Raw genomic sequence first — 26,877 nt, 5'->3', positions numbered from 1 at the left:
AGGTGTGAGCCACTGCACTCGGCCCCAAGCTTACTAATTTTCTCCAGCTATGAACCTATGTTTTTCACTCATATATTGAGTTATTTTTAAACAAACAAAATATGTATATATATTTTAGTTTTCAGGATCTCTATTAGGATCTTTTTCATAACTATTTGTTCTTGTTGCACATATACAATTCCTTCTTTTATCTCCCCAACAATAACTAGTCTTTTTAAAGTTCTCCCGTAATGTTGTATTGACTCAGGTGTATACTTTCCCATTCCCATTTGTTGTCTCCCTTGATGGAGTTGCCTTTCCTCAAAGGTTTGTTGAGTCTTCCTTGTGTCCTGGCTGCTGTGGTCGAGAGTCCCTGCTGGACGGCTGAGTGGGAACAGCCGCCAGGGCTGTTTCAGCGAGAAAGGGAGAGCACACAATATGGGCAGCGTGTTGGCTCCTCACCTGGGCAGTGATGCTTCCTGTTTCTGCCAGGTGTTGCCAGACGCCTAAAGTACCACCTGGTCTCTGATCTGAGCTGCCACCCGCACCATTCTCATATAAGTAAGGGCAGACATCCTCACCTTTGCCCCTTGGCCCGTGGGAGAAGGATAACGTGCTACACTGTCAGTGAGCTTGGCCCACTAAGAACAACTAATGACACTGTCGGTAGCCCCCGGGGTCTCTTCTGTCCATGTGCGCCACCTGTAGGCCCGGAGCAATGTGCAGAACTCTCCCACGTGTGCCCTGCTCTGAGGTTTCTGAGTGTGGACTCCCATCTGTTTTCTGCCTTTTCCAGAATCCTGCTATTTCTAGCCTACTGAGAGTCTCCTGTCTTGCCTTCAGATGGAACTATGTGTGGTGTTTGTTTGCTTGTTTGTCCTGTTCCTCTCGCAGCTACCATTTCTGTGCGTTTGTAAGGGGGAAGAAAGAGTGCGGTGTGTGCTCAGTCCACCACCTTGAAACGGAGCCTTTTCTTCGTGTTTCCCCGTCTCCCTTCCCAGGTCTTTTTCTCCCTGCCCAACCCGGCCCCAACCCCAATACCTGGCCCTGTGACTCAGGGCTCAGGAAGCTGCCAGACTTTCTTCTTAGGAAAAGGAACTCAAAAGCTGTTGGTGTTGACTAGGTTTTGCCCCAGTCGCCCTTTGGATGTGACTTCTGGGTTCCAACGTCAAGAGTCCAAATCCCAGCATGACCCACCCTTCCAAGGAGTCCTTTGCCCAGGGAGAGGCCAGCATAGATTTTATGAAAATAGACTTTATTATAATAAAATGTCTTTTTAAACAAATGCCCCCACCATTCCACACCCCTGGAGAGCAAGGTGGGGGTGGGGGCTCAAACAATCTCCCACCACAGCAAAGGAAACATGCAAAGAGACACTCACCCAGCCTGAGGGTGGGGCATGAGGTGGTTACGGGCAGGGCGGAGAACCCCACCCCACTCCGAACAGGGAATGTATGAAAATAGCTGCATAAATCTGTCCTTTTCCCCAGCCCTGGACTCTGACAGGGGCCAGAGGAAAACGATGCAAAAGAGAAGTTGAATCCAATGAGCAAAATAAGGCAAACCCAACTCCTGCTTTCTGCCCGCTGGCCCCCTGGGTCTCTGGGGGAGGGACCACACGGGTGGGGGGAGGGGGCCAGGAGGCCTGGCAGGGAGGGCTGGAGCACGATGGGGTGGGGTGAGGCCCGCTTTGGCATGGCCTTTCTCCTTCCCGGGCCCGTGCGGTGGAAGCGAGATGGAGCAGCTGGGCTGAGGCACTGCATATGTACATATATACACGCTCCCGCCCGCCGTGCGCAGGGGGGCTCAAGAACAATCCAGTGCAAGCTTTCCTTCAGGGGAGGAAGACGTGATCAGGACAGGCAGGGCCATCGGAGGGGACAGGCCCCTTCCCCCCGCAGGGCCCCGTCCCGGGAGTGAGAAGGCCAAAGAAGGAACGAGCAAGGTGTGGTGGGACCCCGGAGGAGACGAGGTGGTGGACAAGGAGGCAGGAGCCTGGGTCCAGACCTCGGCCAAGTTCGTCTCCCACTGCGGGGCTCAGTTTTCCCTCCTGGAAGAGGAAGGCGCCCATCCAGAGGGTTCTTCACTAAGGACCCATCTAGCTCTGACCATCACCAAGTCTCTCCGATTCCCATCCAAGCGCCACAGTGTTAACTCAGCAGAACAGGAGGGACAGCGATCCGAGGGCCTCTGCTGGCCTCGGGGGGCCGCTTCTGGCTGCAGGATGGGCCGCAGTGTCACTCCTTCTTCCCAGAGCCCAGTTTCCTGAGGAGCTGCTTCCCCTTGGAAAGGAGACCCTGCACCTTCTCGCTTGTGCGCTGTGGCTGCCCCAGTTCAGTCCTGGGGAGGCTGCCAGGGCTGGGGGCACAGGGCCAGCCTGGGGGCGCCAAGGGCCCTGGTGTTGTGCTGACCCAGTCCTGGAACGTGAGAGAGAAGGGACGAGGTCAGGGCCTGACTCCCTGCCCCAGCCCTGACTCCTCTCTGCAACCTCAGGGGCCTGCAGCCTCACAGGTCACAGGGCCACAGCCGAGCACCAGAGAGCACCACCCACCGCCGCCCTGACACACAGAGCACAGAGAGCCCAGCGGGGGGATGGTGCCCAGGGAGCACTGCGCTGGGAGTCCCATGGGACACAGAGTCTCTGTCCTGTTTTGCACACCTGCGACCCAGGACAAGCCCCTTCCCTTCTCGCTACAGGGTGCTGGGCTGACAGAGCTCAAGAGTTCTCAAAACCTCCCCCTCAGAGTGGGTGCCCTCAACTTCCCACATGCCATCCCCCTCCCAACAAAGGGAGCACAAGGATGAGGACTGCTTAGAAGCAGCTGTCCCCTCCAGGGAAGGCAGTTCCTACAGCACTCAGTCAGAAGAAGCATGCTGGCCAAGCCAGCACGGGCAGTGGCCCGGGCCTGCAGGGAGTGGAGCCGGGGCCCACTCTGCGGGACGGAGGTCTGGACTCTCCCCCGAGGGCCTCTGAGGGGCCTGCATGGAGGCCTGCAGGGGACTCACAGCTGCCCATCACTCAGCCCCCACCACCAGCTCTGGAGCCCACCCCTCCCTCCCTGCAGCATCTCCTCCCTCTGAATCTCCTCCTAGCTCCCCTGGCAACCCTGAGCCACTCCCTCTGCCTCAGGCCCACCCAGGCAGTGCTCCTTAGTGGCCTAAGGACAGGGAGTTGGGCGATCAGAGGAGCCACCAAAAAGCCTCCCCCACCTATATTCCCACACCCGCGCCTTCACCTGCTGCACCTGGCATGGCCCTGTCTTCCTCTCCCTTCGTCAGCCCCACTTGCTGCCCAGAGCCTGGCAGGCTCCCAGCCAGGCCGAAGGCCAGGAAGCAGCTGAGGCCCCAGCCCTGCCCTCCAAGGCCCCGGGTGTTGTGGCCGGGCCTGCCCACAAAGACGTCTGCTGGACCCAGAGATCAAAGCTTCTACTGTCAACCAGGCAGAGCTGGTGGCCAGGGCTCCTTCCACAACATCCCAGGAAGCGAGGTGTTGGGGAAACAAAAGGAGGGGTTTCTGAGCCCGGAAAAGAAAGGTTTTGGGTTATCTATGGCTTTCAAGTCATCAAGGTCCCACTTTTATCCGCCAAGCAGAGAAAATTGAGAGTTGGAAGTAAAATCATGCATCTGATCATCCTAACAGGTCATGATGCAGAGGACAAGGGTGGGGAGCCTTTCAGTACTGGCAGCATTACAGTGTCATCTTGTCACCAATAACGATCACAATGTTATAATACCACAGTCATGTAGTATCATAATACCACTGATGAGTCATAAAATGGATGTCACACGATGTTCTATAAGCCGCACGTGTTACAGGATAGGAGGCACCAGCTAATATGGGACATCACATTCGAAGATGACATGTAATCCTATGACAGCTGGCACTGCCCAGGGTAAAGGCAAGGCAAGGGGAGCAGGGAAGGGGAGGGATGATCCTATATGCAAATATCTGGCTCATGGCAGGATCTCCCTCCCCCTTCCCTGGAAGGTGGAAAAGCTAGGTCAGCTCCAGCACTTGAGACAAAGGAGTGAGGTCTGATAGGGTCACGTGGGAGTGGGGGTCACATGGGACAGAGGGGGCCGGTCCCCCCACTTACATGTTGCTCTCTCTACATATATCTATCTCCATCTAGCACTGGACTCTTCTCCTCCTCGTTCTCTGAGAACAGGGAACAAAGAGAGGAGACGGGTTACCGACAGACCCACACGCTGCCCCGCCCAGTCACCAGGTGGCCCGGGTGCAGGGGCGGGTTCCGCTGTGCATGGCCTTTGCGTTTAGACCTATTGCACCTGGAAGCCCTGAGTTTTCTGGTTGGGCCTCCTCATCCTCTCCCTGCGCTCTGAGGCTAGAGCTTAATGTAGCACTCCAGGTGCTAAAGAGGGGGACCCGGGAAGCTGGGCCTCCTTCAGCAACTGGCTGCAAAAGGTACCTGGGAGGCAGGGACACCAGCAGGGTAGAGCCCTGATGCAGGGGCCGACTGGCTAGAGGTGTGGGGGCAGAGGGGTCCTTTTCTACAGGGCCCCCTCACCTGCATCAGCCCTGGGGTGTTGGCAGCTGGGGCAGATGGCCTGGGGTCAGTGTCACGGCTATCACCCCTCGGCAGAGAGGGGCACGCACAGTCAGGGGAGCTGCCTGGCAGGGCTCCCGTCTGCGGTAACTCAGCAGCTCCGCCCTGGACACAGAGCCGCACCCCTCTCGAGACACTGGCCTGGCCCCACCACCACAGCAGCAGGGTGGAGACCGCACTGCTGAGCTGAGGGCCCAGCTCCCCACTGACCTGACTCTCAGCCTGGGGTGTCCTGGGCTCCCTGTCCGGGCCGCCTGCCTCAGGCCCAGAGCCCTCTAGGAAGTTGGATGGAACCAGGCCCCTCTGTCCATTCAATTCCCCCTGCGGAAGGAGAGGCTTGTGAGCCTGAGACCAGGAAAGAGGCCGGTGGGGAACAGCCGGGGGCCAAAATCACTGTCAAGGGAGGCGACCTGTCCCATTCCCCCAGATTCCATCAGGATCTCTTGCCACCCCCGTGCCCAGCTCTGGCAGAGCCCTCCCAGCAGGGCGGGTGAGCTGGGGTGCGGAGCGTCCTCCTCCCCGATGCTCTCACATAGTAGAAACCGTCATCGTCCATGCCCCCGAACACAGTGATGACGTCCCCTGCCCGGAAGGGCAGCTCTGCCTGTGGAGAGCGAGAAGCAGCGTCAGCCCCAGGAGGCCCTGCCACCGCCCCCTTCGCTGACTCTGTCTGAGGGGCCTCACCTCCACGTCCATGTTGGGGGAGCTCTCCCGGGGGTTGTAGTCAAATGCAGCCACCATGGAGCGGGGAGCTTTCAGGTCAGCAGAGGGGATCGGCTTGGGGGGCGCTGCAGGGGAGCGGGAGAAGACTCAGGACTCTCTTGAGACCCCGCCTCCCCATACTAACCACTGGACCCCTGCTGACCCCCTAACACCACCTCCCTGCCAGCTGTAGCCCCCGAGAGGCCAGAGGGGCCGCCCATCCCATCTCTTTGCCCCACCTCACCTGGACAGGGCTGAGCAGGGCCTTCCAACTCGGCTGTGAAAAGAGGGTGCCCATGAGCCCACCCCTCCCTGCCCTCTGCCCCCCAGGCTGGGAAGGTGAGGCCAGGCAGGATGCTCATGCTGACACAAGGGCGCTCAGAGGGCACAGCGCCCACACCTTTGGTTTGGTAGTGACCTAAGGCCCAGAAAGGGTAGACAACGTGCTCCAGGCTGCACAGAATCCACAGTCAGGTGCCTTTGGGGACAGAGGTCTCTGCAAACCATCCCCCATCCCCACTGGAGCGATGTCCCCTGGGGTAGTGGATGTGGGCAAAGGTCTGCCCTGATCCCCCTAACCTGCTCAAAACCCAGAGGTGTCCCCCAAGAGCCAAGCAGCACCACCCCCACCCACACACACATCTTCATGGGCGCCCGAGGGAGAATGGGGTCTTACCCACCTTTCTTGGCGCGGCGGGGCTTGGGAGGAGGCCCAGTTGTGCGGGCTGTGGAGTACACAAAGAGACCGTTCCCTGATCCGGGAAGTCAAGTATATATAAGAGAGAAACTGAGGCAGGGGAGGTGAGGGGACAGGACAGTGATTCTGGAGTCTCCTTTCAGGGCTGGGCCAGGGTTCCTGAGCTCATTTCTCAAGGGCATTCATCTCCCATCCCTGACAAGAGCCCCACCCGGCCTCCAGGACCCCAAATTCATGGCTAGCATCCTTGTATCCTCGCAACAGCCCATCCCCTCAGCAACAGACTCTTGCCCCACGTGGCCAGCCCGCAGGTGTGGCTTGTGAGGCCCCAGCAGCTCTGCTAGACTCTGGGCAACTGGAGCACCCCAGACACACCAATCGCTTAGGGTAGGGTAGAGTCAGAACTGGGGAAGCTGGAGGTGGGGGAGGGACAGCAGCAAGTCATACCTGAGCCCTCAACGAGAACATCTGGAGACAAATAACCCCGCTGGAGCAGCTGCTGTCTCCCCGCGGGACTGTCCACGGCCACCTCAGCCACCATATTGCAGGGGATGTAGCCTGTCCGGCCCCCAGCTTCGCCCAGGTAGAAGCCATCAGCATCCTTGTCCCCAAACACCTGGAGGCAAAGACTAGTTGTCTCAGGAAGCCAGTTCAGCTCGTTCCCTGTGCCCCAGGCCCTGAATTCTGGCAACACCCCACTTGGAACTACAGAAGAATGTTCTCCCTTTTGTAGGACGTGGAACAGAAAAAGGGGAAAACAGCAAAGAATGGGGCCAGAGGGATAAGAGAAAACAGCCCTTTCTGTATCATCCTCATCCGCTGTCTACATGGCCATCCCCCCAACCACCCTGGACTAGGTGTCTGTAGCCTCAGAGCACTAGCAAGGAGGCTCCAGTCAATACTTGGAGGAGTAATAAAAATAGTAATGCCAGCAGCAAACAGTGACACTGTGCTGACACCATGTGCCAGGCAGTTTAAGCGCTTTATGTCCACTGAATCATTTAATCCACAAACAACCCAGTAGGGCACACTAAGAGTGTGCCCATTTTACCAGTGAGAAAACTAAGGCCCCGAGGGCTTAGGTGATCTGCTCAAGGCTGCACAGCTAGGAGCAGCAGAGTCAGGGTCCAAACCCACATCATCGGGCTCTGGAAGCCGTGTTCTCCACCGCGACACTGCCAGTGGAGGAAGGGACGGAGCAGGGAGGACCTGGATAGCCAGTTTGGAGCTCTGGGCCCGGACGCAGAGGCAGTCACCTTCAGGATCTGACCCTCCCGGAAGGGAAGCTCTTCTTCTCCAGCATCAGGGTTGGGCGACATTGACACGGGGTCATAGTCAAACAGCGCCACAAAGACCCTGACAGGTAGGTCCTGGTAAGCCAGCACTTCTGGGGGGCTCCTTGGAGGGCCTGTGCAGATGGGTGGGGAGAGGGCAGTGACCCAGTGGGCTCTGGCCAAGGGGTCAGGAAAGGCCCCCGCAGGCCTAGCCCAGCCCCCGTCATGTGCTCACCTAGCTCAGTGGTGCCTGGCCTGGGGGCTCGGGCCCCTCTCCTCTGGGGGCCCCTCCGCCCAGAGCTGTCCTGCCCTCTGGGCTCTCCAGTCTCTGCTGGCTGCAAAGAGAGGGCAACAGGCGGCAGAAGTAACACACCACCCTCTGGCAGGCCCTTCCGCAGGGAGAGGACCCGCCCGCACTCCCCGCTCGGCCAGTCAGCGTCAGCGTAAGCAGCACAGCAGAGCAGGAGCGCAGTGTCCCTCTCCCGGAGCCTCGGCCTAGCCTGCTGGAGACACACACAGCCCTAGGAGGGAGGAGGGGCACGAGGGGAGGCCCAAGCCCCTGTCCCCCAGCAGACAAGTGTGGTACAGGGGACCAAGGAGCATGTGAGAGGGGGGCCTCCCGTCAGCACCAGGGCTGGGCGACTCTGGACCTGGCATCACAGTCAGTGTCCTAAAGCCATAATTAGCTACGCAGAGGAAAGAGTGACCCTGCCCACAGGCAGCAACGGGCGACCAGTGACAACAGAGTATTGTGCATCCCAGTTCTGATCAGCAGAAGCAGCAAAGCAGTGGAATGTGGGTGGGAGGAGGCAGGGGAGGGAGCCCAGAGGCCCAGCCCCACCTCTGCTGATGGAGGCGGCAGCGTGGAATGGGAGTGGCTGGTGGGCAGCAAGCAGGGCCACCAGGTGGCAGCAGGCAGGGGGCTGCCCAGGGTGGGGAGCGGGCACGGACCCGGGAGGGTGGCTCCTTGGCTCTGCCAGTCGCACTGCGGCCTCTCCGCTCTGGCTCCCCTTTCTCCCAGGCCGGGAGGCGTGGGTAGGGGTTGGGGCCTGAATTGACCTTCACAGGCCCCCTGGACCTTGCTATAGGTGCTGTGCCCCAGGCCTCCCCATCTCCATGGTAGCAGGAGCTGGTGATGCTGACACCCCCGCTGCCCGCCTCCTGCTCGTCCTCCGAATCATATTCGATGCTGATTTCCAGGCACTTGGGGGAGAGGCAGCTGGCCAGGCCGGACTCCAGGGCCTGGCCACGGGGGCACCTCCGAGAAGAGCCCGGCCGCCCTCTCCCACCAGCCTCTGGTCCACCCCTGGTCCCCTCAACCACGGGGAGGCCACCCCTCTCCCGGGCGGGGCCTGGTCGCCCAGAGGCCTGGGGCCCGCCGTTGCTGAGGAGTCGGCTGCAGTGTTCGCGGGGATCTGGAGGCCGCCTGCGGCTTGGGGGCTTCTCAGGGGAGCCCCCTCCTCTCCTCCGGCTGCTTCCACCAACTAGTCCAGGCATGTCCTCCAGGTGGTCCCCGGCCCTGGACGGCTCAGGAGACAAGGGACACTGGCCAGGTCCTCGGGGCTGACCACTGTCACAGCCCAGCCCCAGCAACACAGGTTCAGGTAGGCCAGGGTCTCGGGAAGAACAGTCTGCCCCTTGCTTCTCCTCTTCCTCCTCCTCCTCCTCCTCCTCGGGGATGATAAAAAGCTTCTTGCTGCAGAACTGCTGGAGGGGCAGCTCCAGGATCTGCTCCAAGATCTCCTCGTCGCTGTCAGTCTCACAAAAGGGGTCAGGCTGGGACTGGGGCTGGGGTGGGGAGTAGAGAGCAGCGGGGAAGAGAGGTGTGTGGGGAAGAGGAGAGAGCTGTGATCTTTGCTTCCAAACGAGGGCAGGGGTTCCAGGCAACCCCACAGCCCTCCCGCAGCTTCCTCCGAGAAAGAACCAGAGGGACAGTGTCTGGCCCCGCAGGGCCACAGGAAGAATTAGGGAGCACACGGGAGGAAAGGGCACCGACCCTGTGGGACAGGAGCACCAGAGCCGGCCGTGCCTGTCACAGTGGAGAGGTCTCCCCGTCCCCTCCCAGAAGCTCCCAGCACAAGGATCTCAGATGGCACCAGCCTCTGAGGGGCTGGAGGGACAGAAGGCGCAGAGAAGAGCTCCTCCTCCCCTTCCTTCCCAGGAGGGCAGAGGCCAATCCTGGGTCCCTTCCTGTCTGCTGCTCAGGACAGGGCCCAGGCCACACACCAAGAATGTTGGTGGCACTCGGTGGCGGCTGGAGCAGCTGCTGACACAGTGGTGGAGGCCCCTGGAGCCTGAGGCCTGGGGCCCACCAGCCCCTCTCAGCCCCATTACCTTGGCCTCATTCTCCCTGATGCTGTTGCCAGCGACCTGCTTCTGGAAGGAGCAAGTCCTGGAACACCGCTCGTCTTCTTCCTCCTCTTCCTCTTCCTCCTCCTGGATATCTGACAGGTCTGAGTTGCGGCTGTGGTCCACAAAGGAGTTCACCAGATGAACCCCGAGCTCTGCAGCATCCTCCTTCTGACAAGGCAGGAGAGATGGAGGAACAGTGAGGGGCCACAGGGGACTCCAGGCAAGGGTGGCCCCAGCCACAATAGAACTGGTCCTTTGGCAGAGGGAGCAGAAACCATGCCCAGAATAGGGGTGGATATAAGAGGGTCGGAGTAGGGGAAGAGGGACAGGAGCCAAAGGGGCAGAGAAATCTGGGAAGAAAAATATACAAAGAAACAGACATACACCACGGACAAAGGTGTCAGAGCCAGCCCAGAGCAGCGGACAAGCGGAGAGGGCAGCCAGGGTTGGGCTGGCAGAGGCAGGGAGGCAGGCCCCGACTCTTCGAGGTGACATAGTGTGTCCCCAACCCCTACCTCAGCCCTGGGCCGCAGCCCAGACCCCGTGTCTCCTCCTCGGCATGACTCGGGGCTCGGCACCCGCTGGGCCACCACTCCCCGGGTGGAGCAGGGTGCCGGGCGGGCCTCTCCCGAAGTCCACTTGGCCTCCTGCTCGGCCAGTGAGGGAGCAGCAGGGCCAGGGGCCCTCTCGCCCTGGGCTGACTCACTGCCCCTCCTCTCCTCCAAGGCGCACAGCACAGCTGCCCCCGCCTCCTCCTGGAATGGCAGGCACTGAGGAAGGGCCCAGGCCACAGGCCTTCTCCAAGCCTGCCCTGCTTCCCCTGCCCAGACAGAGTACCTGGGCACAAGGTGCTGGAGGTTCCTCTTGGGACCCTTTTGGCGTCTCTCCTGGAGGGCTTGCTGGGGAACCCCCTAGGGGTTCTTGAGTTCCATGGGGGGCAGGGCGCTGGAGAGGAGAGCTGGGGTCTCCAGGCCCTGGGGAGTCTGCAGCAAGGGGTGGTCTGGCCTCTGGGCTTGGTCGTGGTGAGGGGCAGGAGACTCGGGCTGACAGGCAGGCTGGAGCCTCCAGGGCTGGAGCGACAGGAGCTGGGATGGAGTCGGCTGACTCGCCATGGGGTGACATGGTGCGGACGGCCACCTCTCGGCACACGTGCAGCAGCTGCAGCTGGGACAACTCCACCAGCACACTGCCTGCCGTGGGCGAGGCCACCTCCATGATCTGCAGCGGAACACAGGCCAGGAAGGGGAGGCTGAGGACACAACGACAGTAGTGGTAGCTAGCACTACACCAGGCATTATGCTAAGCTCCTGGCATGCCTTATCTCACTGAATCCTCCTGGGCTTGTGGTTTCAGTGGTGGAACAGTTTTCAAATCCGTCGTCATGTGCTGCCAAAGCCCATGCTCTTAACCAATCTGCCGCATAGTGCCCAAGTGCGGGGCTGGGCATCTCTGTGCCAGGCCAGGAAGCCTCAGCAAGGAGGGGCCCACACCACCCCCAGGGTACAGATGGGCACAGTCCCCAGGCCATACCTTCTGCCCATCAGCATAGATGGCGTAGCCTGTCACACGGACACCGTTGGAGGTGCCAGCAGCATCGATGGTGACTGGGAGCCAACTGATGATCAAGATTCCAGAGGAGGGCCCTGGCTCAATCTGCACATCCAGGGGGGCATCGGGTGGGCCTAGGGGAAGGAAGGCACAAGACCCAGCAGTGTAGGACACTCCCTGCCAGGTACCAGCCCAACTGGCCGTCTCCTCTCCCCTTCCTGTGTCGCCCATGGCCTGGCCTCCTGGGTGCTATGGACATCAGGGCCCAAGCCTGCCTACCTGCTGGGAGTGTGGTGAACTGCAGGGTGGCAGCCCGCTGCTCTGGCCGCTCCCAGCCTGGCTCCCAGGGCCCTCGGGGCGGGAGCTGAGCCTCCACTCGGGCCTGATAGGGTGTGCCAGGCCGTAGGTGGCAGAAGGTGGCCCAGTAGGTGCTGGGGCGGGCAGGTGGGCACTCTTCCCCATTGAGGTAGATGGCATGGGCCAAGTTGCTATTGCCGGGCACCCAGGTGATCTCAGCCGATGTGGCTGTCAACCGATGGACCCGCAGCTGGCTGGGTACCAGGCCGGCCCGAGCCCCCACCGCCAAGCAACAGCGCAGAGGGTCGGAGCTGCCCCGGCTGGTCAGGGCCTGGACGGAAACATGGAGGGGTCCGGCCTGCAGGTCCAGGTTCTCAAGCACAGCCTTGGGGGGCGCCCCGGGCCCCAGGGCCTGACGCAGCTCCCCATTCACGCAGATATGGAAGCCGTGCAGTGCCACCCGCTCAGGAGGCAGCTCCCAGGCCAGCACCACGCTGTGCGCCAGCTGCTTGAGGACCACCAGGCGGCGGGGGTAAGGCACCGCAGGAGGCTCGCCCAGGCCCTCCGGCGAGGGGCTCAGACTGAGCTCGTCCCCTGCATCCTCCTCCTCCAGTCTGGGCTGGCTGCGTCCCCCGCTGCTCTGGGCCCCGCTGCTGCTGCCACCCCCACCTCCACTCAGGAAGCTGAGCTCAGGGCCTGAGCTGTGGGACAAATCCGCCAGCTCCGGAGGGAGGGAGGTCAGGAGGTCGTCGTCGGACACCCGCTCTACGAAATTGGAAGGGACCAGGCCCCTTCGGCCATCCATGAGCTCCCCTGGCACAGGAAGGACAAGAAAGGACAGGGAAGGGCAAGACAGACAGACAGGGGGAAAGAAAAACCGGTCGAATAAATGCATTTTAGCAACAGCTAGTGGGTGATCTTAAGCATTTGATTCAAATCAACATTTAACTGTCAGTGCTTTTAAAAGACAAGAGCAGTAAAGGTGTGGATTAGAGAGTTTTCATAGGTGTGATAACAGCATTTTGGTTATGTGGATGGTGCTTCTTAGATTTTAATGTGTAATATGAATCACCTGGAGACTTATTAAAATGCAGATGCTAACTCAGTTAGGGCTGGGTGGGGCTGAGAGCCTGCGTTTCTCACAAGCTCCCAGCTGATCCGAGGATGTAGGAGAATGTCCATGTTCTAAGTATGAATGTTGAAGTATTTTGAGGTAAAATGTCATGCTACCTACAATTTAATTTTAAATCATTTTGAAACTTACATATGGATAAAGCGAATACGGCAAAATGTTAACAATTGTCGAATCGAGGTGGTAGGTACACATGTGTCCACTGTACGTTTCTGTACTTTTGAAAACTTCCATATTAAAAAATTAAAATAATAATTTAATATTTTTGTATTAAAATTGAAAAAAATTAACAGGTCAAGCTGGGAAAACAGATTCTACCGATCAGAAAACTCCCGTAGTGGGTTTTCCACAGGACTGAGGAGTGGGGGCTGGGGTGCCCCCAACTTCCCTTTGTGGAAAACACATCCCCAGAGGGAGAGGGGAACAACCCCCTCACCAAGGCAAGGGGAGGAACCTTTAGAGTCAAAAAGAAAAGAGTCACTTATGGGTTCTAGAAGGATTAGGACCCCTGGCAGGCCTATGTCCAGGAATATGACTGACAGCTGTCAATCGAGGCAGTGACCAATGGTTAAGTTCTGTCACCTGTGTCAGTTCTCCTGAAGACTTGACGATGGAGTATTGTAAAGCATTTGTTGTTGTTTGTTTGAGGGATGTCAAGGAAGCTGGGCACTCAGCGTGTCATGTTGCAGTCAATTTAAAGAAGGAAAAAAAATTCTCAGAGCACAGACAGCTGGTGGCTGCTGTCTTTTTGGGAGGAAGGGGAACAGGCCCAGGGTGCAGGGCAGAGGGGTGAGTGGAGGCGGGTCTGAGCTGCAGGGGCGCCTGGTGTTTCCCCGGCAGTAACTTGTGCCTCCCACCCCCACTCCCTCCCTCTGCGTATGCTAGGAGGGAAGAAACGGTAAGGAAGCTTGAAGAAACAATAGAGACTCTTGATACATTAGCTATAATAAGCACTCTAGTGGGTTGAATGGTGGCCGCCCAAAAATATGTCCATGTTCTAATCCCTGGAACCTATGAACGTGACCTTATATGGAAAAAGCGTCTTTGCAGAGGTAATTAAGTTAAAGATCTTGAGATGAGATCATCCAAGATTATCTGGGTGGGTCCTAAATCTAATGATGAGTGTCCTTATAAGAGACACACAGAGGAGAGACAGGTGAGGAGAGGCAATATGACCACAGACACAGAGCCTGGAGTGACATGGCCACAAGCCAAGGAACAGTTGGAGCCACCAGATGCTGAAAGAGACAAGGAATAGAGGCTGCCCTAGGGGCCCCCCAGGGAGAGCAGTCCTGCCAGTGCCTTGATTTTAGATTTCTGGTCTCCAAAGAGGCCAGTGAGAAACTAAATGTCTGTTGTTTCCAGCAACCCAGTGGTGATATAATAATTTGTTACTGCAGCCCCAGGAAACGAATACGAGCACCTCACACTCACTGAGGAGGAGGTAGGACCTTCACATCGAGCAAATACAGCTCGCAAGGCTGAAGCTGGAGCCTGGCAGAGTCAGGCACGTGCTCCCCAAGCCTGCGCCGCTGAGGACAGTCCAGGTGGGACCACATGTGACATAGACAAAGCAGTCCCTTAGCTAAAGTGTGATAGGGAATACAGCATCCTACACCCAGTTGTCTACGTGACTTTAAATCTATCCCAATCTACCCATGATGGTAGGGTTCGAATTCTAGCAATTTGTGGTTAATACTTAGGATTTTGCTGTCCCACTCCAAAAAAAAGGCGCTTGGGTTTTTTGTTGTTTTGATTTTCTTTTTTTTTCCCATAAAAAAGGTATCCTTTTCCTGGAAGCTATTTAACCACTCTCTTTGTCATCTACCCCTATGGGGAGATTAGCTGTCTAGGCCACAAAGCCAGGTATCGTCACTCAAATACCAGGCAGAGGGCCCAGGGAAACAGCTGAGCAGGCTCCAAGCTGTCGGCGCTGCAGACTCAGGTCTAACTCCTCTCCTACAGCTCCACACACAGTCTCGGCCCTTGCTCTGCCCTGTCCACACCTCAAACCAGTCTCTGCTTGGTGCCATCCTCCCAGATGCTGACAGATGTGGCCCAGTGCCCAGGCCAGGGCCACCCTGGGGCAGTGTCCCAGGGGCATTTCTTTCACATGCCCTGTCCTGTTGCCTAGTCTCAACGAGGCATCGGTTGCCTGGTGAGCCCTCTGGCTCCCCACGGGAACTGGAGAACTGCCCTGAAGCTCGAGCCCTGCCCGGGCCCTGACAACTGCTAACCATCCGCCAACACCTTCTCCTGGGATCTGGACCCTGACTCCCCCTCTCCACACCTGATTGGAGCCCAGCATCAGATCTACGCTGCAGGCCTGACCTCGAGTGTCATGTGAAACACTGCCATGCCCTGTCTACCGGCACAAAAATAAATCTAGCCAAAATCCCCTGTGACAGTCCACTCTTCATCTGGACGGTGGGGTGCCCTGTCCTGTCCTGCTTGGGGCCAGACCCCTTTCCCTCTCTTTCCCCACTGCCTGCCAGGTCTGTGTACGCCTTTTGGCTGAGTCTTAAAAGCCATGGTGGGCTGAGCATGCTGGGGAGAGGCAATGGATGGGTGGATGGAGGTCTTTGGGAACAGGGGCTTAAAGGCAGGGGAAGGGACAGAATGACCCCCCACTACCTTCCTACCTTCAAAAAAGCCATCCTCGTCCATGTTTCCATAGATGTAGATGTACTCGCCCGCTGTCAGCGGAAGCTCTGCCTCCGGATTCTCATTGGGGCCCTCGAAGGGGTTGTAGCTGTTGAGCGGGACACACAGAAGGAGGACAGCAACCTACATTGTACCTCCATGTCCTGTCTTCTCTCCCCCACTGCACTAAGCTTCTATGGACACTTGCTTATTCACCTTTAGCAAAATAGAGCACTCACTGTGCCCACCTTGGCCCGACTAGGTTATGAGAATATATCCAGTTGGGGTCCCTGTACCACCCACACCACCTCCAGAGGTCTCTGTGTTTACCCAGCCCCCTCCTCCCATACACCCCAAATGCTGCGGGGACGGGCAGTGAGGGTGAGGGACCCACCTATAGCGCGCTAGGAAGACCTGGATCCTGGCTCCTCCCCGGCTGCCCTCCGGCGCTGCTGGGAGCAGGGAGACGCTGTCCGCCTCCAGCTCCTCCACCTCACTGGCTGTGTCCACCTGGGGGCAGACAGAAAGGGCTGGTTCCTCTTCAGGGCCCAGGGCCAAAGGCCAAGCAGGTGGGTTTCCAGGCGGAGCCAGAGGACCCCTTGCTTTGAGAAGGAAAGTGAGCACGTACATGCTGGACAGGGCCAGTGGCAAGGAGCCCCCCAATGTTTTCTCAGTCTGCACCTGAGCCAGCAGGTCCTGGCAGAGCCCAGCTGCCCCAGGCAAGGCCAGTGGGGATAACCTGGTCCCTCCCTGAGCCCCGGCCTCTGTGCACCAGCCGACAAATAAGCCCACCTCCCCCATCCGAGAGGGGGTCAGGCCACGCTAGTGTGGGGAGGGGCTGTCAGTGGCATTTTGCCTCCTTAAGGTAAAAGCACAGCAAAGCGGCCCACTATAGAGAGCTGGAAGTCAGGAGGCAGAAGGGGCTGGAGCAGTCCCTGCCTATAGCCAGTGACAGTGCTTCTGCGGGTCGGCCCTGGAACTCAGAACTTCCTGTCCACTGGCCCAGCCCACGGCTGGGGGCGCCCCATTCCCTAACCCTGGTCCAGATTGCTGGGGAGCAGGCCGTCTTATCTTCTCCGCCAAAGCCTGGGAGAAGGGGCCCCCTGCACCCAGAGCCAGCACCACCACCCTACCCCACCAGGGGGCAGCAGAGGCGGGGGCTGGCTTGTGCCACTGTCTGAACCCTCAGACTGCAGAGCTGCTCCTGCTCTGCCCACTCCGCTTTCTGGGGTTTGTGGGTAGAAAGAGGGACGAGGCGATCATAAGAGCTGTGAGTGATGCCCAAGGACTTAGTGATAATAATAGCTGCCATGTGTTAAGCATCTACTGTGTGTCCCACACTGAAACAGGCACTTGCCTTATATTTTTCCGTGTAATCCTCACAACCACCGTAGAAGGTGGATTTTATTAGCTCCAGTATTCAGATAAGGAAACCAAAGCCCAGAAGGGATCAGTGACTTGCCTAAGACAAAGCTGGGATTTGAATCCCAGAACCTGTGCTGTTTCTCATCTGCTTCCGCTACAGACACGCTTATGAACAGTCTCATTACGTGCAGCCTGGCGCCAAAGTGTCTCCTCCGTCCAGCCCAGGGCTCCAGGGCCTCCCTGGGCCCCCGGGGGCTGGGGCTGGGTGGCCCCGGGGGGGCTTGCAGGCAGGCCCTGGAGGGCAGGGACAGGCTGCACCTGAGCTCCCCGCCCACGGGAGGAACCCACAGGCCTTCCAGCTCCCCACTTGGGACCAGTGGCCACCCAACTCCTGAGGACCCTTGAAGAGGCCAGAGACATCTCATGTCCTTAAGCCAAAGCCAGAACCTCAGGCCCCTCCCCAGCACTGACCTCGGGAGTCGGACATGACTTGGGGCTGTTGTGGATGGACTCGGAGCGTGAGGAGTTGGAGAGAGACTCTGCCTTCTTGGCCGTCCTTCGAGGGACCCCAGCAAGGGTGGCAGGGGCAGGCTCAGAGGACTTTGGGGTGCAGCGTCCTGGGGAGCCCGGCGGGAGGTCAAGATCTAAAGAGAAGATGGGCTTGGGGTCTGTGGCCTGAGGAGGGGCCAGGGAGATAGGGCGGAGCATCTTGGTTATGGGGTCAGGCCCCCCATAGCCGAGTTTCCTTACAAGAAGGGAAAATTTGGAGGGCAACTTACTAAGCAGAGGTGTGGGTGATTTACATATATTATTCCACATGATCCTCAGAGCAGCTTGATGAGATGCATTTACTTATCCCTGTTTTACAGCTTAGGAAACTGAGGTTGAGCAGCGTGCCCCAAATCCCATTGACTGTTAAGTAGGTGGAGCTGGGAACAGCGGATCTGACTGTCCCCAGCCCCGACTCTCCACAAGGCCGTACTGCCTGCCACTGGCTCTTAGCACCCAACTCACAGTCCTGACCACAGGGGTCTTGTTGGAGGGAGAAGAGCAGTGGCCTGAGATGCCTGGGCCAGACTCCAGAACAGTCCCTGCCCTGAGCTTTGTTTTTCCCCTTCAGACCTGATTCCAGCCAGGTGCAGCTCTAACCTGCTGTGTGGCTTTGGATGAGTTGCTGGCCTTCTCTGACCCTGAACTCCCTGCTCTATACAAAAGCCCCAGGCCTGGGGATGCCAGGCCAATGTCACCTTACCTTTGGGGCCGGACCCCCGGCAGGGCTGTGGGGTGGAGCAGCAACAGGGGGGTGGTGGGTGGTCCCCAAGGGCCCCACAGTCCAGGGCAGAGGTGAGCAGATCCAAGGGGCCAGGGTGCAGGCGGAAGGCCTGGAGCTCCTGTGCCAGGAGACTGAAGCGCTCGGTTTGGCTGCGGCACTGCTCCTCAAGCTCTCGAACCCGGGCCTGGGCCAAGACCCACCATGAGCCACCAGGCCCAGCAAAGCTGCCCCGAGCCAGCCCCCCGTGCCATGTCCACACAGCCCCAGGCCTGGGCACCAGCCTCGTCTGAGCAGGGGGTGAAGTCCTGGGCTGTGTCCAGAGCAAAGGCTGGGGCTGCCGCACGCTCACCAGCCCCACGTGCTGGGCAGTGCCCTTCTGCTTCTGGCGCTTTCTAGGGAACCTCCCACCACCACCACCACCGCTGCCCAATCACCACAGGAGCTGTCCCAGCTCCATCACTTTATCACCCTCTCACAGTCAGCAACCCAAACCCCTGTCCTCGGAGAGGTGGGGCAGAGATGCCACAGGGGAGCCAGGGACACCTTCATGGCATGAATGGGCCAATTCTCAGAATTTTTCCCCAGCATCAGGAGAGTTCCAATATCAGGGGCCTCCCCTGGCCGAAGTCACAGGCTCATAAGTTAGACTAGTGATGAACTGCCTCACGGTCTGAGTGGCTAGAGAGGGAAGGCCCAGTGTCTGCCAGGCACAGTGGCAGGCCTGGGATGAGGGGAACAGCCCACGCACGGGTCCTGTAGGAACCCCAGCCTATCCCAAAGACAGCCCCTCTGCTGGACATGAGAGTAGGGACCGCCTGGCCTGAGGGAGGGGATGCAGCTCAGCCAGCTGGACGGGTGTGGGGAGGGGAACTGCCGGGAGGAGGTGGGGGGACAAGGCTGTACCTGCATGGAATCCAAGGTAGACTGTGGTAGGAAAGGAAAGCACAGAGGAGAGGTTAGAACCCTTAGCCCCGTAGGTCACTAACCCAGAGGGGGAGGGAGAGTGGGGGGCCTAAGTGGACACCATGCAGTCAGCTCCCCAGACTGGGCAGTTCCTAAATGGAAGGGTAGTTCAGGGGCAAGGCAGCCTCCGGGGGTAGGTGGCAATGAGAGACTGCTGCCACCAGACTCAGGAGCCCCTGCGCAGCTGTGCCCAGCCTGAGAAATAGGCCAACGGTGGAGGGGACTCCCCCGGGCCCTGGAGCATTTAAGGGCCCCTCCCACAACCCCCCCCCCCAGTCCATTCTAGCTCTTTCTGAAGTTCCCCTGCCTTCCTCCCAAGGTGCTGGAGCTGGGGACCACCTCCAGGGACCCTACCTCCAGCAGCTGCACGGCCCCTTCATGTTCCCTCCTGGCTTCTGCCTGGGCCTATGGGGTAGGAGGTAGAATGCTGCTGGAGGGGAGGGCTGAGGCATGGGGCTGGAGGGGAGGTAGGAGTGAGGCGGGGAGGGCAGGAAGGGCAAAGGCAGGGAAGGAGGGGGAAGAAAGAAAAGGCCTGGGAGCAAAGGAAAGGGGGATAGGGAAGGCGAGGCTGGAGGCTTCTCCCTCCCCAACTCCCACCCTGAAGGGTACCTTAGACCAGAAGGCAAGGCGTGGAGAGGCAGGGTGGCCCGACACTTTCTCTCTGGACTCCCACCCTCCTGGCTTCCCTCCTACCTCCCCAGATGCCCCTTCTCAGCCTCTTTCGCCTGCTCCTTGCCTTGCCTTTTTAATGTTAGGGTACCCCTGGACACAGCACTGAGCCCACTTTATATTCTCTACTCTCGCCTAGGGGGTCCCATCTAGTCACACAGGTAAACACACTGATGGCTCCTAATAACTCCACGACCAGCTTCCCCATGACCCCAGACTTGCATGTCCAGCTGTCTGCAGACACCGCCCCTTGAGTGTCTAACACACAACCCAAAGCTGGCCAAAGCAGAACGCAGGACCCAGGACTGCCTGCCTCAGATCTGTTGCCCCTTCCTCCTTCACCTCCTGGGTGTGAAAGGCCCGCCCTCCAGCAGGGTTTATACGGCAAATGGGTGACAGAGAAGAGATTCAACCGGAATCCCACAATAAGTCTTGTCAATTCTTTTTTTTTTTTTTTTTCCTGAGGCAGGGTCTCACTCTGTCACCCCTGCTAGAGTGCAGTGGTGTCATTGTAGCTCACTGCAACCTCAAACTCAAGGGATCCTCCTGCCTTAGCCTCCGAAGTAGCTGGGACTACAGGTGTGTGCCATCACACCCGGCTAATTTTTCTACTTTTTGTAGAGATGGGGTCTCACTCTTGCTCAGGCTGGTCTCCAACTCCTGACCTCAAGCAATTCTCCTGCCTTGGCCTCCCAGAGTGCTACGATTACAGGAGTGAGCCACTGCTCCTAGACAAGCCTTGTCAATTCTATCTCCAAAACATATTTCACATCTGTCCACTTGTTTCCACTGCCACTGCCTACACCTGAGTCCAGACAGCCACTATCTCCCTCCTGGGCCACAGCCCAGCCCCTGCTCCATGCCCAAACCCATAGTTCACCCTCCACAATGCCACCCCTGGGATCTTGTAAAATCATAAATCAGATCATATTACTCCCCAGCTTAGGACCTTTCAACAGCTTCCAATCACTCATGGAGCTAAATATTCAAACACTTCCTGTGGCGTTTAAGGTTGGCCAGGATCTGGCTCTTGATCTCTCCTGCTACTTTGCCCATCCTTGCTGTATTCTAGCCACACAGGTCTCAGACCACCACCTGCCCCCAGCCCTTCCCTGCCACAGGGCATATCTCCTACTTGGCAAGCTCAATTGCCACCTCCTCAGAGATGCCTTCCCTGATGACCTCTAATGTGGTGCCTTGCCCCATCCCAGCCACTCTTGCCACACCACCCTGCTCATCTCCCACAGTGCTCGTCAGCGTCTGACATCATCTTGTTCATGGATCTGCTTATTTGCTGATGGGCCGGGGACGTGTTTGTGATCACCACTGCCTCTCCAGTGCCTAGCACAGTGCTAGGCACACAGAAAATGCGTGTTGGATGGCGAAGCTGAGGTCTAGCAGCCTGCCACCCTCCTCTCGCTCCTGCCCCACCTGCTGCAGCCTCCGGACCTCCTCCTGCTTCTCCCGCAGGCTGAGCCGAGCCTGCTCATGTTCCACCTCCAGCTGCTGCCGCCGCTGGGCCACCTCCCGCATGTGCTGAAACACAAGACCTGGGGTCAGGGCCAGAGCCCCCTACTCCATTTCTATAGAACATCTAAGCTAAGGGAGCCTCAGATACCATCTGCCTCAGATCCCCTCTATTAAAAAGGAAACTGAGGCTGGAGAAGCCAAGGAGCTGGCAGCACCAGGACTAGGCCTCAGACCCCGGTGCCCTACACAGAGCAGATTCTACTGTCCCCATTCCTCCCTGTGCCAGGGCCCCATACCTCCCCCACCTGCACAGTCCCCTCACCTTGAGCACCTGCTCCAGGCTCTCCAGCTTGCTCTGCAGGCCCTGGCTCTTGCGAAGGGCTGAGTCCCTCTCCTGTGTCACCCCCAGAAGCTGGCCCCTCAGCTCCGCATTCTCCCACTCCACCTGGCAAGGGGGCAGTGGCAGAGAGCTGGGTATGTGAGACTTGTCCCACCAGCTCCCTCAACAGGGGGAATAATACCCTTCATACTCTACCCCAGTGCGGGGGGCTGGGGTGCAGGAGAAAGCCCCTTGCTGGGGACCAGGGTCCTAGCAGGAGTGCAGGTCTCCATGGCACCTGGGCATAGCTGGTACCTGCTCCTTCTCCGTGGCTCTCCCACTGAGCCGAGAGTTCTCCTCCACCAGGCGGGCATTCTCATTCTGGGCTTCTCTCAGCTGCAGTTCCTGAGGGGCCAGAGGAGCTCTGGGGAGGGGGCCCAGCACCCAGATTCCTCCTCTCCCCACACAGAGGACCCTGCCCTTCTCCCAAGCAAGGCCTTTCTCCCCTGCCCGAAACGAGCATCAGCCAGGAGAGGAAAGCGCCGCAGAGCAGGAGGGATGAGAGCAAAGCCGAGAGGGAGCCCACAACCTGGCTGGCCTGGGGAAGGGGGCAGCTGGCCTCTGGGCAGCCCTCAAGAGCTCACCAGCTCCTCACATCGCCTCTGCTTTTTCCGGGCTTCGTGCTCCAGACTCTCGCATTTCTTCCGCTTCTTGCTGAGCTCAGATTCCTGTGGGGTGGAAATCAAGGGCTCCTCATGTGGGAAAGCAGATCTGCCCACAGCAGGTCACCTCCAGCCCTTGACCTAGGACTTACCAGCTGCTGCACCCTCTGCTGTTTCTCCGGCTCCCCTAGGACCACGAGTGGGTTGTCCACATTCTCCTGGGGCGTGGCCTGGAAATGCCCAGGGGCAGGGGGCTGGCACCCAAGAACAGGGTCCCCTGCGCAGCCTGCCCCCAGCCCAGCCTGCCCAGGGAGGTTGCCGCCCCATCACACAGCAATGAGATCCCTGCCTAGGAAGAGGGGGGAAGGGTACTGTCTGCCAGCCCCCTCTCATCATTTCCAGCTGATGTGGAAGTCTGGAGGCCTCACCCTTGTGTCCCAGAGCCATAAGTGCTTTGAGATCCTGGGACCTATGTGTGCCCTGGGAGATGGGTCCTTTATCCAGGCCAAAGCTTTCCCTTTTTAGCTTCCAGCAGCAGCCCTGCTCTGCACTCAGTAACTGTCCTGGGTGTCCTTCAGTGACTGGCAGAGAATTAGGAGGCTGCTTGGGCCCCCAGGGATGTGATGTTCCCAGAGCCAGGGGTTCTAGATCATCCAATCTGGGCTTTGCCAGACCCTCCTCCTGACTTCCCTCTAGCCGACCCTATTGCGCTTCCCATTTTTCCCTGCAAACTTTGGAGGAGGACAGGTTTCCATGGGAGGTGCACTTCCCTCCTTGGGCCAGCCAGAGAGGCGAAATCAGAGCAAGAAGCATCCCCCACCTGGAGGCCTTGGTCACTATCGGGTCCCTCCTCCCATCCATCTTCCCAAAAGGAGGCGGACCTAGTTGCTGCCCACCTAGGATGAGGGAGAGAAGCTAGATCCCTAAGTTCTGGGGGTCCGGAGTGGGTCCCCGGGCCTCGGGACAGGGGCTGCTTAAGCCCCTCACTCGGTGAGGGTCGCCCGTACCTGGAGCTGGAGGGGCCGCACTGCCGCCCCGAGGGAGCCGAGGCCAGGCCTGGCCAGCCGGGCGGGCGCTGAAGGGCGGGAGGCGGCGGCGCGGGCTGGGCCCCGGGCGGCTGCCAGGGCAACCAGGGATTTGCTGCCGGGCCGTACCACTGGCGGCGCGGCGGGGGCGGCCGGGCGGCCCGGTAGGGCGCGGGACTACGGAGGGCGGCACCCGGGAACCCCCGGGGGCGGCGCGGCGAAGGTACGAGCGCCGGAGGCTGGGAAGGGGATCCTGCCCGGGGATGGGAAAGCTCTCCAGCCCCTGGGAGTGCGCATGCCACCACCAGGTCGTTGGGAATCTGAATACGGTGCAAGGGAAGATCCCGGGGTCGCCCCCACGTCCCTTCTGCACGCACCCACACACCTGCCCTGGCGCCGGGGCTCACCTCTCCCGGAGCCCCAGGGGCCGGCGCCCCTGCTCTGGCCCGGGCAGCGGAGCCCGGGGGCCGGGACGGAGGGGACGGCTCCTGCTGGTTGCGCAGGGCGATCTGCCTCTGCAGCCGCAGCACCTCCCGCTGGGACTCTCGCAGCAGCCGGTCGAAGTCCCGCACGTGGAGCCACTGGGGACCCTCCTGGGGCGGGGGGACAAGAAGGGGAGTCGGTCCTAACCCTTACCGCCCTTACCCGCCCCATGACATCCCGGGCGGAGCCCACCGTCTGCCTTGCTGGAGGGGATCGCACACATCCCCCCATGTATACATGCCGGGTTCAAGCACGTACTATCACATGCTTCTACTTAGCTAAACGCACACAAACTCAGTAACTTATTTCTCGGGAGCTTGAGGTGTGCACGGCACTGTACTAAACGCTTTACGAACGTCTCTCCACTCAGGGTGAGCTATGTGTGGCTTCATAAAGCCAGACCTACCGGCACACAGCCTCAAGCCTGGAGCACAGAAATGCCCAGGTCTGGGACTCATGGCTCCACCCCCTTCTCCCTCTCCCACCTGGGCCGTTGCCAGGGGAACCTACTCCCCAGCAACCTCCACCTTCCGTTTTATTTGCATCTCATTAACATCTCGTCCGGCATCCTACGCCAGGCAAGGCGGCCCTGGGTAGACAGCCGAGCTGGAAGGAGTGACGGGGCCTCCTCGCACCTTGCCCACCAGGGTGAGCCTGGCCTGCAGCTCCCTGCACTCCCGCTGCAAGGCGGCAATCTGCTTGTCCTTGGCCAGCAGTGCACTGGCTGTCTCGCTGAGGTCCCGGGCTCGCTGGCGGGCTAGAGCCTTCCGGCACAACTCCAAGGTGGCCCCTGGCCGGGGCACGGGGGCACTCACCTAGCCAGAGGATGTGTAAGGCCAATGGTCACCTGAGGGATGGGGCACTTCTCCCACTACTTAGCTAGTCCCAAAGGAGAAGTTGGCTTGAAAACCTAGGAGCCTGGCCTCCTTCTTCCACCCGGACTGGGGTCTCAGAGGACCAGCAGCCTCACTTCACCCCATCCCAGCAGTCCCCAAGCAGGGACTGAAAGGGTTAGCTCTATGTTCTAGTTTAGGCCCAAAGGATGCCGCTAATTCTGGGCTGCCACTATGATGGGTCTTACCCCTGCCCCCACTCCAGCTCTACACCCTGAGATGAGCTCAGCAGGAGGCTGCAGCCAGCACCAGCACGTGGTACCCAGAATCCTGCTCCCTGCCTGCTCAGGAACCTCCCCACCCAGCCCTTCTCTCCCTCCTGTAGCTCCAGGAACCTTCAGCCTCCTGGCCTGGCCAGCATTTGCTGTCCCTACGCTTCGGCCCCTAAGCACCCCTTCGGAGCCTTCTTGGGTGCCGAATCTATGACTCCCAGCCCCAGACCACCCCTCAGGCCCAGCCCTTGGCTCCCCTCTTCCTTGGTCACCCAGCCTCCACCCAGCAGCCTTCTGTCCTCACCACCCTCAGGTTCGTTTCCTGCAGCTTTCGAGCCCTCTCCTCCAGGCGCTTGGCAATGACCGCCAGCTCTGCATTCTTCCGCTTCAGCCTCCGTACCTTCTCCTCCGTCTCAGGGAAGCTGCTCTTCCTCTGACAAGGAGTCAGGCAGAATTGGGCCATAAGGAAAGCACCCACTGACCCAATCCTAGCTGCCAAGGGCTTAGGCTAGTGCCCTGGGCTCCCAGTGGGGTCCTTGGCAAGTCTAGGCAGGGGTTCACCCTCTCTTGGGCTTGGGATTATGTCAGCTCCATGCAGCCCCCACTTGGAGGGATGTCCACGGGGTGAGGAGGGCACTGAGGCAGAGGGCCTGGATCCAGCCAGGACTCGGGACCCTGCTCTTCAAGCCTCACCAGCATCTGGTTTTCCTCCTTAAGGATGGCACAGCGCTGCTGCAGCTCCCCCAGGGCCCTCAGCAGCTCCAGATTGGGCCTGTCCCCGAAGCCCATGTTCAGCTTAGCCTGTCATGGGAAAGGACAGGGTACAGCACCTCAGGAGCCCACCCCTCCCAGTCACAGCCCTCCCTGTGAAAGCGTCCCCCTCCACTGTCCAAGACATGGAGATGAGAAGGTTCTTTCCAGCATCCCAGGCCTTCAGAGAGGGGCACGGGAAGCCCAAGAGAAGGGGCTGTCCAGTCCTCCCTGCCCCCAGTGGCACCCCCACTCTTGGGACCTTCCTGTTATTCCCTGATGCTCCCCACCCCTGCCCATCTTCTCCTCCTAGGAAATGCCAGCTTGAGCTCCCATTCCCTTCCCGTCAAGACTCCTCATGGCCTTGAGTTCCCTGCCCCCCCCACCCCCTGCAAAGTCCTGATCCCCCCATTTTCTACAGGAGACTGCTCACGCCCACCCCAGACTCAGGCACAGCCCAGCGTGGAGCCCCTCCCCTGAGTCCACTTCTTCTGGACTCTGATTCCACCATACACCTCCACACCCCCCATATCCCCCACCCCCCAAGGACAGACAGACTCGGGGAGGAGGAGACACAGACTGTCAGAGATGGGGGTGGGGGTGGGGGTGGGGTGGGCAGGGGCAGGGCCAGATGTAGACAAACTGGCAGAGAGAGTCAGAAAAACAGATAAATGGCCAAAAAATGGATCCACTGAGATTCTTGCCCAGTGAAGGGAGGACAGACGGTCACAGAGACAGACCCACAGACAGACACACACCAAGAGAGGAGAAGTGGGCCGTGGGGTTGCATATCTTGCTGTGCCTCCTGGCCAGGCCGAGGGGCATGGTGAGAGACCCCTCCCACCTTGCAGACCCCAGCCCTCCACAGCTCCCTTACCTTAGGGACAGGCTCCACCTCCTCATCCTCCAGCCTCGGGCAGCCAGGTCCAGAGCTCACTGCTTGCTGCCCCAGGCTGGGCAGCCCAGCCTCTGCTCCTTCAGGGTCAATGCCCCCCATGGGCCCGGAGCTCCAGGCTCCTTTGGGCTTGGAGCTCTCCTCAAGCCTCAGTTCTCTAACCTGCAGAGCTGCCGGAGGAGTATCAGCAATGCTTGGGGCTGCATCCCCAGGTTCGCCCCCCTGGCCTGGAGTCCAGCTCTGCCAGGCAGACAGTGCCCATGGCTCCATGGCTCCGGGGTCCCCAGGCCGTGGGAGGGTTGTCAGTTGCTCCATGGTACTGCCAAGGGGCCCCAGAACCCAGGCTTGGGAACATCACCCAGCCAAGTGAGGGGGCTGCCAAGGGTCATGCCAGGCCAGGCCCTCTCCCCTCTGAGCGCTGGCTTCACCGAGGCTCCATCCAAGGCTGGCTGAGCTCTTCCCCTCCCACAAAGGAGGCTGCAGAAGGCGTCGGGGCTGCCGGAGCTGGTGCCGGGGGTATGTGAGCTATGTTTGCTCGTGGCTGTGTGCGTGTGCGAGTATGTGAAGGAGCGAGGGTGTCCCCGTGGGGGTGGGGAGAGGCCGCTGACAGCAGTGCCTGGGTGAGGGGGTGCGTGTGTCTTTAGGTCTGTCCGTGCAGGTCAACGCTGGCTTGTGTGTGTTTGGAGGATGGGTGTCCCTACTTATG

The 26,877-nt window shown here is 59.5% G+C and overlaps 1 protein-coding gene across 2 annotated transcripts; it reads right to left on the bottom strand.

Annotated features, from left to right (window-relative positions):
* Window positions 1–1,213: 1,213 nt before the first annotated feature.
* On the bottom strand, window positions 1,214–26,486 carry TSPOAP1 (TSPO associated protein 1). Of its 2 annotated transcripts, XM_045525668.1 has the most exons (32): window positions 26,154–26,486; window positions 25,220–25,327; window positions 24,831–24,959; window positions 24,057–24,236; window positions 23,346–23,531; window positions 22,066–22,143; window positions 21,896–21,979; window positions 21,567–21,656; window positions 21,255–21,377; window positions 20,894–20,998; window positions 19,148–19,198; window positions 18,734–18,754; window positions 17,810–18,014; window positions 17,029–17,201; window positions 15,587–15,702; window positions 15,192–15,301; window positions 11,400–12,230; window positions 11,103–11,254; window positions 10,410–10,790; window positions 10,088–10,327; window positions 9,555–9,740; window positions 8,172–9,002; window positions 7,456–7,555; window positions 7,203–7,354; window positions 6,394–6,562; window positions 5,930–5,974; window positions 5,494–5,526; window positions 5,232–5,335; window positions 5,080–5,151; window positions 4,758–4,868; window positions 4,077–4,138; window positions 2,306–2,396 (listed from the first exon to the last, which is right to left on the bottom strand). In XM_045525668.1, the coding sequence occupies exons 1-31, from the start codon at window positions 26,484–26,486 to the stop codon at window positions 4,109–4,111; spliced, it is 5,529 nt and encodes a 1,842-aa protein (XP_045381624.1). In that variant the 3' UTR covers window positions 2,306–2,396; window positions 4,077–4,108. The 2 variants fall into 2 exon arrangements, with proteins under 2 accessions (XP_045381623.1, XP_045381624.1); XM_045525667.1 differs by lacking the exons at window positions 4,077–4,138; window positions 23,346–23,531; window positions 24,057–24,236; ... (1 more) ...; window positions 25,220–25,327; window positions 26,154–26,486 and adding an exon at window positions 22,921–22,998 and having other exon boundaries at window positions 1,214–2,396; window positions 5,930–6,001; window positions 8,172–9,008.
* Between the last annotated feature and the right edge of the window lie 391 nt (window positions 26,487–26,877).

This window comes from Lemur catta, chromosome 15 (genome assembly GCF_020740605.2).
Source record: "Lemur catta isolate mLemCat1 chromosome 15, mLemCat1.pri, whole genome shotgun sequence".
Lineage (NCBI taxonomy): Eukaryota > Metazoa > Chordata > Mammalia > Primates > Lemuridae > Lemur > Lemur catta.
The sequence above is the reverse complement of the archived record's forward strand: the minus strand, read 5'-3'. Positions and strand labels throughout refer to the sequence as shown.

Coding starts and splice junctions, on each gene's coding strand:
- TSPOAP1 (XM_045525668.1), bottom strand. CDS start 26,486: ATGGAGCAACTGACAACCCTCCCACGGCCTGGGGACCCCGGAGCCATG. Junction 23,532..24,056: donor GGCTCACCCTGGTGGGCAAG/GTGCGAGGAGGC, acceptor CCCCCGCCCCAG/GAGGGTCCCCAGTGGCTCCA. Junction 18,755..19,147: donor GGGCCGTGCAGCTGCTGGAG/GTAGGGTCCCTG, acceptor TTCCTACCACAG/TCTACCTTGGATTCCATGCA.